At 53.6% G+C, this 9,815-nt stretch overlaps 1 protein-coding gene across 1 annotated transcript; it reads right to left on the minus strand.

The window, feature by feature from the left end:
* Positions 1-205: 205 nt before the first annotated feature.
* Positions 206-6,460, minus strand: Il1b (interleukin 1 beta). The gene is made up of 7 exons (XM_046462835.2): positions 6,360-6,460; positions 5,706-5,767; positions 5,155-5,203; positions 3,467-3,662; positions 2,833-2,997; positions 1,733-1,863; positions 206-990 (listed from the first exon to the last, which is right to left on the minus strand). The coding sequence occupies exons 2-7, from the start codon at positions 5,750-5,752 to the stop codon at positions 784-786; spliced, it is 795 nt and encodes a 264-aa protein (XP_046318791.1). The 5' UTR covers positions 5,753-5,767; positions 6,360-6,460; the 3' UTR covers positions 206-783.
* Positions 6,461-9,815: the final 3,355 nt, after the last annotated feature.

A 9,815-nucleotide genomic window follows, 5' to 3' on the forward strand; every position in this document is an offset into this window, starting at 1 on the left:
GGGACTCTTGTGTCCCCAACAGCCTCCTGTTGGACAGCAGGAGGAAAGGGGGTGGACGGGAGGCTGGCTTTTGTGTCCAGGGCTGTACTAGGTTCTCAGCAGCACTCAGCAATGAGGAGTGGCTTCCAGACCCCTGACGAGGACTCTGATGGCCCCGTTTATCTTTACTTTTCTGTGTCAAATCTAAGAAAAGTCAACAACCAGGGCAGAATTTTTTTTTTCAACGAAATTTATTTCAGAACCATTGAATCAGTGTGATTATACTTTCTCAACCATAAATATTCCCCACCACATAGTCTGAGCGTATCTATTTTCAGCCCCAAGGGGAGGACTAGCTGCAGCCTGTGCACCAGGCCTGATCACAGCCATTCCACAAGCACTGAGGAGGAGGCTTGGTCACGGTCACCGCAGCCACTGGTCCCCTTGAATGAAATAGATCCACCCATCAATAAATACATAAATAAGTGGGTAAGCAGATGCTCATCAGAAGCTGGGAGCAGAGGAGAGGTTTTCCTGGAACAGAATGTGGCCTGATACCATTGGGCTGGCGTTGAGGACGCAGGAGAGGAGGGTGGCCAGGTCAGCAGAGGTTCCGAAATGGCCCCTGGGAGGAGAGAGCCATCTCCTGGCTGGTGGCAAGAGAGCTCTGCACATGTGTCCCCACCTGGGGACGCAGGTGGGTGTCGGTCCAGCCTTCAGCCACGCTCAAAGCCCTCCTGCCCTCCTCTGCCGGCCCTCTGCGTGCAGGCTACATTCGCTGCCGTGGGCCACCGGTGAGGCTCCTTAGGACACGAATTCCATGGTGAAGTCTGTTATATCCTGGCCGCTGTTGTTCCCCAGGAAGACGGGCAGGTGCTCCGCCTGGGAGGTGCTGATGTACCAGTTGGGGAACTGAGCCGACTCAAACTCCACCTTGTCTTTGACCTCTATCTTGTTGAACACGAACCTCGGCTCCATCCTCTTCTTGGGGTAACTTTTGGGGTCTACACTCTGCAGCAAAATAGAAACAAAGCTCTTGGTGAGGGGCGGGACAGAGACACTGTGGGGGAGGAGACTTTGGGACGGACCAGATGGGACACTCGATGAGCAGGTACAGGACCTGGAGCCACACTCCTGAGTTGTCTTTGGGACCCTAGCTTTCTGTGTAGCCACTGAAGGAGCCTTTGGTCTTCCTTGAATTCTTAGGATCATTGCTGGGGAACATCATGGAGGTGTGGATTTTTTTTTTTTTTTAAAGTACAACTTAGGTCAAAGCTTCTAGGAGTATGTAGTTTCTAGGTACTTTTGCAGTTATTTATTTTTTAAGGATCCTGGCTAGAAACGACATCAACTTGGAAATGAAGCTTTTGCTGGAAAAGCTGCAGGTGTGCGTGTGGGGGGTGATCTTGGAAGTGGAGATTGATGACAGGTCCCTTCGTTGATGAGTTCCCCCAAAGTGTCATCCCGGAAACGGAGAGACCCTCCCGGTGTACAATGCACCTAGTCTTAACAGGGTCTGATCTGTTGGCACGGTAACAATGGCTGGGCATGGATCTGATTTTCTGCCGGGGTAGTGATGTTTGCGTGCGTTAAAAATCACATTGAATTTATTTGACATTTATGTAAAGTTGTCAAGCATCCCAGCTCCCAGATTTTTAGGGGGTGAGGGTGGGAGGCAGGTGGTGTCCTGGGAAGCAGGGGGCGGCCATGCCTACCCCGGGGTGCTGAAGGGCCTCCCCTGGTCTTGACTCACCTCCAGCTGCAGGGTGGGCTTGTCCCCCTTCATCACACAGGTCAGGTACAGGTTCTTCCCCTTGATGCCCAAGGCCACGGGTGTCTTGCTGTCATTCCCTTCTCCCAGCACAAAGCTCATGGAGAACACCACTGGGGACAAGAGCGGGGTCTCTGGTCAGGCCACGCCGTGCAGGGTGGGCCTAAGCACTGCCCTCCAAACCCGGGACCCGCACAAGTTAGCTGGCCCGGTGGGAACCGCTGATCTGCACAACAGCAGGGTCGGGGGTCTGGTTCCGGGATTCCCCAGAGAAGGCCCGACAGGTTCACGAAGCCTCTTGAAATGGGGACTAAGGGGGACCTTGAAATGGACACTAAGGTCTAAACGCTGAAGGACGGCAGGAACTGATCTTGTCACTGGCCACTGTGTGCCCATCCTCAAGAGTAGAACAATCTGATCACTACAAAAGGACAGGGAAGGCAGTGGTGGACACCTGTCATCCCAGCAGCTCGGGAGGCTGAGGCAGGAGGATCATGAGTTCAAAGCCAGCCTCAGCAACTTAGTGAGGCCCTAAGCAACTCAGCGAGACTCTGTCTCTAAATAAAATATAAAAAGGGCTGGGGATGTGGCTCAGGGGTTAAGTGCCCCCGGGTTCATTTCCTGGTACCACACACACACAAAAAGAGGCCAGGAGAGATAATGCTCCCTGGCTGGTAAATTTCCCTATCAGGACCCGTGTGGTGGGGGTGGGAGGGAAGCAGGGGGCGCAGGGCAGCGCCAGGCCCCGGAAGGGCGGGCTGTCTCCCTGATATTCCAGCTTCAGTCTCCACAGCAGGAAGGGGAACCCGCAGCCATTAGCGCCTGTCCATCAAATGACCCTGCACCATGGGAGCGTTGGCACTGCACCCTCCCGTGGGGCTTGGGGACAGTGGCCCTAGGACTGCTGGAGCAGACTGGTCACCCTCCCACCAGCAAACGCGCATGCGGATGCTTTCCAGCTGGCCTCGTGGTTGGGCCCAGGGTCAGTGCTGTGGTGGACGTCCCTTCCCAGTCCTGTTGCTCTGGGGAGCCCTGGCAAGCGGCCTGCAGGCGGGAGGGGATGCCAGGGTGCCCCCAGCTACCTTGTTGCCTCAGATTCGGTCCATTGAGGTGCAGAGCTTTGAGCTCGCACGGGTCGGACAGCACCAGGCTCTTCTGCTGGACGTCACGCAGCCGGCAGTTCAGCACCGGGACGGCCGCGTCATACTCGTATCCGTCGTCATCCCAGGAGTCACAGAAGATGGGCTCTAGAATCAGGAGACACACATCGTCAAGGCAGAGCCAGCAGGGGGGACGTGGACAGCAGGGCCGGGCCCCTCAGAGGACACAGGCACATGGCCTCAACCTCCAGCTGTGACCCAGGAGGGAGGAAGTGGGGAGTGGGGTGGCAAGGACGCTGGCCCTGGCACCGGAGCCATGGCTCAGGGCCACTGTCCCTCACTGAGGACTAGTGATGGGACACTTGTGTGAAATGTCATTACTCAGGTCACAGCACGAGCCCGGCCGAGTGGGTGGGCTTCAGGCTCACCGCGCTCTGGGAGGTGAGCCGCAAGGTGGGTTCACACCACGGTCTCCTTGGAAGAGGGGCTTTGGCCAAAGGCAGCGCTGACTTGGTTTCTGGGCTTGTTTTCTACCTTTAAAGGCTTGAGCTGGGGAGGGGACTTGGGGGCTGAGTGAGGGGCTGAGAAGAGCCCGAGGGAGGATCTCAGTAAGTACCTTCTTCAAAGATGAGGGAAAGGCAGGTGTGCAGGTCCTCCCCCCGGGGGGCCTGTGCGCCCGGAAGGATCCGCAGCTTCTCCACGGCCACGACGAGTGACACCACCTGCTGCAAGCTCTTGTTGAGGTGCAGCTGGGAGATTTGCAGCTGGATGCCCTCATCCACGGAGCCGAGGTAAAGGTCCTGCCAGTTGCACTATGGGGAAACCGAGGCAATGAGCAGGTTAAGATGGTCATGCTGGTGGACTCCTGCATGGACCCCAGAGAGCAGGAAGGGGCCTCAGAGATTACCAAGCTTCTACTGCTAGTTGCTAGGTCTGTGAAGCCTAGAGAGGGTAAGTGGCTTTCCCAAGGACACACAGCAAGGAGAATGTGGGCCTCCTGACATCCTACATGCTATTCTCTTAAAATAGAGGCCAATTCGATTTCACCTCTCCGGTACACGCCCCACCTCTCCATACACCCTCTCACCCTTCCTATCTTTTCCTATCCCTGATGCCCTAACACTGCCATTAAAATTTTTGGAACAATAACGATCATGACTTTTTCTATTGATCTTGGCTTACTCAACGAGTTCTGGATTTTTCTACACAGATCCTTCTTCTCAGGCTTTCTGCCAACACTGTAAGAATGGTGGCTATTTGTGGAGTATGTGACCACTTCCCTGCTGCGTTCAGGCCCGGCTGGAGTTGCCCTGAGGCTTGGTTTGGTTCTGGAGTTTGAAGGACAGTGACAGAGACCCAACAGCACAGAGGAGAGCCGAGCTGAGCAGCGAGAAGTTCCGGGATTATGAGGCTGGGGGAAGCTGGCCTGAACTGGGGGGTGGGGTGGGAGAGACGGCTGCGCCACCTGGGAAACTTATCAGGCGTCACACAACCGAGAAGAGACAGCTAGACCTTGGTGTGAGCCTGAAGAAGGCCCCTTTGCTGGGGTGAACTTAGCTCCCAACTGAAGATGCCCAGACCTCAGGGCTCCAGGATGCCCGGGTGGCAGAGAAGATCTGTTTGCAGATGAGGTCCAAAGTGGGAGGGTGTCTGGTCCAAGATCAAACAGCAATTCTAACAAAAATTGGGAGCTTTGGCTCCCAGCCCATCTTTTTTTTGATACCGTCTATGTCTTCCTGACCTAAGTTCCATCCCAGGGAGGAAAAAGGGGCAGGCATGGGTTAGTTCCCAAGGCCACTCTCTCTGGGTGGCAGAGTTTGGCTCAAGTGATTAAAGTAGACTGAACCCATCTCCTGAGAGGAAGACCAAGCCAGGCATGGTGGCACACGCCCGTATTCCCTGCAACTTGGGAGGCTGAGGCAGGAGGATGGCAGGTTTGAGGCCAGTTTCAGCAATTTAGTGAGGCCCTCTCTCCAAGTAAAAAATAAAAAGGGGTGGGGATGTGGCTCAGTAGTAAAGCACCTTTGGATTCAATCCTCTCTGCCAAAAAAAAATAATAATAATAATAATAAACAAAAGGCGGACCGGATCTCCTTGAAGACGTGGCTGTCTTCCTTGGGTGAAGCAGCTGCCCAGCAATGCAAGGCCTTATGGGGAGACTGTGGGATCGTGGGGTGCAGCCAGTGTCTATCTTACTGGAAGAGGCAAAAGTCAGCCCATTGCGAAACACCTGGGGGTTGAGGCAGCCCAGAGCCCGTTTCTTTGAGCCCCTCCACACACCAGGAGCGAAGCCCAGAGTCTCACCTTCATGTGTTTGGGGCCGTCCACCTCAAAGAACAGGTCGTTCTCGTCACTGCAATAAAGATAGACGTGGCTCAGGGATGTCTTTCCTTTTGTGCACACAAGCCTTGCACTAATAAAATTGTGAACAGCCTGTTCCTCAAGGCTGCCTGGAGACTTCTGGAGAGTTCCATGGCGATGTGCATGGACAGTCTAGAGGGCAGGTTCTGGGCCATGCTGCTAGGCATCCTGAGAACGCCTGATTGGGTCCTGAGACCTAAACTCTCGCCCAGAAGAGTCAGCTAAAATCAGAGCCCCTCCCATGCAAGCCAAACTTGCAAAGGGCCCCTGGCATGTCCACTGGGAATGCCCTCTTCCCATCTGCCTCTGTGGGAAGCCGCTGCAACGGCAAGGGTGGCTGGCATCAGGGTCCCAAGGCTGCATGGGGTGGGAAGTTAGGTTAGCTTGTTTGCTACCTAACGAGGAGATTTGGGGACACATCTGGTCTCTAAGCATAGACAACCTTCACTCATGAGAGGGGAGCCCTGTTCAGACTACTCGGTGTCCACACTCACCTGTGGTAAGCCATCATCTCACTGGCCAGTTCGGGTACTGCTGCCATGGCTGCCTTTGAGACCTGTGAGAAGAGCAGGAAATGAGTGGTCACTGCAGGGCCGGTCCCCCCAGGGCCACTTTCATGTGAGTTTCCCTCAGCATCCAGTGCAGCCAGGCCTGCAAAGGAATGCCCTTGGAAAGAGCCGTCCTGGGGTCTAGAGGAAAGCACTTGCTGAATCAAATCCAAACCAGGAATATATTGCTAGGAGACCGGGTGCATGGTCCCTCCATTGACCTCTCAGATGTGAGCTGCTGGGTAAGCAGTAGACAGTCCCAGAACAGCTACTTTACAGTAGAGCTAGCTTTTTTTTTTTTTTTTTTTTTTGCAAAAAGCCCAATCTTCAGGCAGAGAGGAGGATAGTGAGGGAATGTAGGAGAGGAGGAAGGGGGGGAAGAGAGAGAGAGAGAGAGAGAGAGAGAGAGAGAGAGAGAGAGAGAGAGAGAGGAGAGAGACAGAGAGAGAGGAGAGAGACAGAGACAGAGAGAGAGACAGAGAGAGACAGAGAGAGAGACACAGAGAGAGAGAGAGACACAGAGAGAGACACAGAGAGAGAGACAGACAGACAGAGAGATCCCCCTTAGGTTCTAAGCGTTAGCGGGACTTGAGGCCATACCTGAACAACAAAGACTGGTAGGAGAGAATCCCAGGTACGCCTGCTGCGCTGTGGAGCACAAAGAACTCTGTTCTGTGCTGGTTGATTTCTCCCGCACTCTTTTATAGCCCTTCAAAAGCAGAAGTGAAGAGCTGAGAAATTTTCCCTCTGGTTAAATGATTTCACAACCAAGTCAAAGGCATGGGGCGGGGGGAAGAGGATTGGCTGGAGTTTTTCGGGGAAAGGGGCTGGTATGCTGAAATTATCCCTAATCTGTGGCAGTGCCAGGGATAGCAAGCTATGACACATTTCACAAATGGGTCATCATGCAAATCAGCACCATTTTCCTTATGACCCCGGTGCCTATGATGTCAATACTAAAATACTGGATTTTCCTGGGTTAGAAGAGTGTGCTGATTTAGGGTCTTTGGAACAACGTGCAGGACATGCAGATGAATGTGCACAAATAACGCCCCCCCAACTTCCTTGTACTTAGGTTGGGAACCTTTCCCCTTGGGAATGGTTGGATGATATAATGAAGGGGCACTCGCTCTCCCTGTCGGGCTTGAGGGTGCTGCTCTCTACTCAGACACTCTCCATCAGTCCTGACGGTCTCTGGGGAGACACTGGCCTCCCTTGAATGGAGCAGGGGACATACAGTGTTCAGGGGTGCAGGCTCCTGAGCAGGTCAGGTACACCCCAGAGACAAACTCATGCCACCCCGAGATGCCAGGTGCTGGTACCCCAGCAATTTCATATTGAAAACACATCAGTGCTGGGTGATCAATGAAATGACCCCATATTATGTTGTATTGGGAAAGGGGTTTATTGAATCAATCAAGTGTCCAGGATCACAGAGACTTTTTAAAATGTAGAAGAGATGTTCTCTGCCTAAAATAACTTTTTGGTGAGCGCTTGTTTCCAGAGAATATCCAGAAGAGACTATGCTATACCTCTTGTGAACACCAAGCATTACCAGACTGTTGAACCCGACAGCAGCGTGCCTGTCGCAGGGTACTGCCCCGGGGCAGCTCTTCTTTGGTGGAATGAATGAGTGACCCAGGTTTCAAATGGTGCTTGGAGTCTGGGACACTGATGTTAGAGCATCATTACAGCCTCAAAAGTGGAACCTTGTCACCACGGTTCCCAGGAGGCTGTGAGGTCTTTTAGAGCCGGTGAATGCCTGGCATGGGAATGGGCACAGTCAGGGTTTGCTGCCTGAAGGGTGAGCAGAAATTTCACAGTGTTTTCATTCAAATAAGCGTGTGCCTACTATGTGCAGGACACTCAGCCAACCCTGCCTTATCCAAGGGAGTCAGCCCCTGACGGACAGGTGAGCATATTGGAAGCACAAGGCTCTACTGTGGGGTGTGGGTGGCTTGCTTACTAAGCAGCCTTCTTATTCCTGCTTGGATCCCAGTACCTTGATATCAGGAAGGCAGACAGAAGATTCCCACCTTTGGAAATTCATGAGTTCTGTTGGAAATCTAAAAGCCATCTGCTGCGTTGGGGTCTTGTGAGTTTGGAAAACGATATGCAGTTCTCAACAGTGAACCCTGATAAAATTCGGTGTCTTGTCCTGTGGACACTCTAGGATCCCTGCCTGGCTGGCCCGGGTGACTCCTGTCTTGCCCCAGTATCTCCCTGTAAATGAACCACTGTTGTCCAGATCCAATTGGAGGGACAGTCACTTCTCGGGAGGGCTTTGTACAATGACCAGCAGAGCCTAGTGATCTGGTGGCAGTGTGGGTTGCCCTGACTGAGAACAGAGATGCCCTTGCTCTGCTCATTCAGGGCAAGCAAGGAGGAAGAGGGCCAGTGGCAGGAAGGCAGGCCTGCAAGGTGCCCGAACATCTGCTCTGAGTTGGTCCCTTCCTCCTGGGGCCTGGGCTGCCGGTTGGGAAGCTTCAGCTCCTTATGCTTCCACCACCTTCTATTGCAACGTTCCAGAAGCTCCGACCCTGCCGGCTGGAAGGAGCCTTAATGGCTGTCCAGTGGGATCTGGTGGGGCCCGGTGTGTGTGGGGGGCAGATTGCTATCTGAGCATGGGCAGCAGGTGCAGAAACCAAGGCCAAGAGCTGTGAAGTGATTTGTCTAACGTCACAATGTGGTTGAAGCTGTGCCTGATTCTTTCTGCTCCAGGGAAATTTTGGAGCCCTGGGGTAACATCCTTTGATGTCACCGTCTCCATGGTTCTGCCATGTCTCATCCTGGCCCTGTGGTCGGGACCCCAAACCTTCTCCTTCCATGCCCATCTCAGGAAGTGAAATCTCTTGCCATGTCATGTAGGCGACTTGCACAACCCTGTATCAAAGCTTGTCTCTCCAAGGAGGCAGCTCAGGTCACACTTCCTTCCGGTCCCCAGTGAGTATAGAACATCTCACTATAGAACAGGAGGGGAAGTGGAGAGTCCCACGGATGTCGGTGACAACACGAACCCCAGGATGTGGAACGAGCAGAAGTGGGAGCTGGCAAAGCCAGTCATGGGGGGCATTCCAGTTTTGGGGGAAAATTTCAGCCCTTGACTCACTCGACCTCTTCTCAGCTCAAGTCCCCCTCTCCCTGGGCAAGCTGGTCCTCCAAGACAGGAGGTGTGGCGCTGCCTCATGCCATCTTAGGTCTGAGCCTGGGCTTCCCAGCCTGTCGTCGAGGTCGGTCACCCCATTGGTTTGTTACCATTTTAAAGAAGAAGACAAGCAAAACAATCATGGCTTCGTTCTTATGTTGTCCCTGTGCCTGGAGGGACGTCAGCTTCTCTGTCTCCTTGCTTAGAACGGAGCTGAGTGATGGCTGCTGCACCATTTCTCTGCCCATCTCATTCTTTTTGTTTTTTTGGTACCAGGGATTGAACCTAGGGGTGCTTAACCCCTGAGCCATATCCCCAGCCCTTTTATGTTTTGAGACAGGGTCTTACTAAGTTGTCTAGGGTGTCACTAAGTTGATGAGGCTGACTTTGAATTTGCAATCCTCCTGCCTCAGCCTCCAGTGCCACTGAGATGACAGGCGAGCACCGCAGCATCTGGCCACCGATCTCTTTCTTGAGGATGACTTCCTGACGCTGTTCTTAGGAGCCCGCCATTTCCTTGCACCGTTCCCGAGGGCCCCCTCTGGCACCTAGGGTTTGGACGAGGCCCTGTGTACCCACACCTGTCTCTCTCTGGACACTTCTGTTTCTTTCAGTTTATGGAATTATTTGGGATGGGGCAATAGGGTTTTTATTGTGAGACCATCACCTCCAGAGGGCCTTTTCCTCTCTGGGACCCAAGAACTCAGAAAGGGGACAGGTGAAGTCCAAGTGCTCCACCCTCCTCCCTGGCCTAGAACAGGCCTTGGCCCTGCTTAGGTGTGAGGTCTCCAGTGGCTCTTCTCATCTGGTGTGTGTGTGTGGGGGTTGTCTCTCCTCTGAGAGGCCATTTGGATCTAGCAGAAAAGTCCCCAGGGCTTTCCTACAGGACATCTTGTCTAACATAGGACGGG

The sequence above is a fragment of the Marmota monax genome, unplaced genomic scaffold (assembly GCF_021218885.2).
Source record: "Marmota monax isolate L192 unplaced genomic scaffold, Marmota_monax_Labrador192_F-V1.1 WCK01_AAM20220418_F8-fsc00245, whole genome shotgun sequence".
NCBI classification, from domain to species: domain Eukaryota; kingdom Metazoa; phylum Chordata; class Mammalia; order Rodentia; family Sciuridae; genus Marmota; species Marmota monax.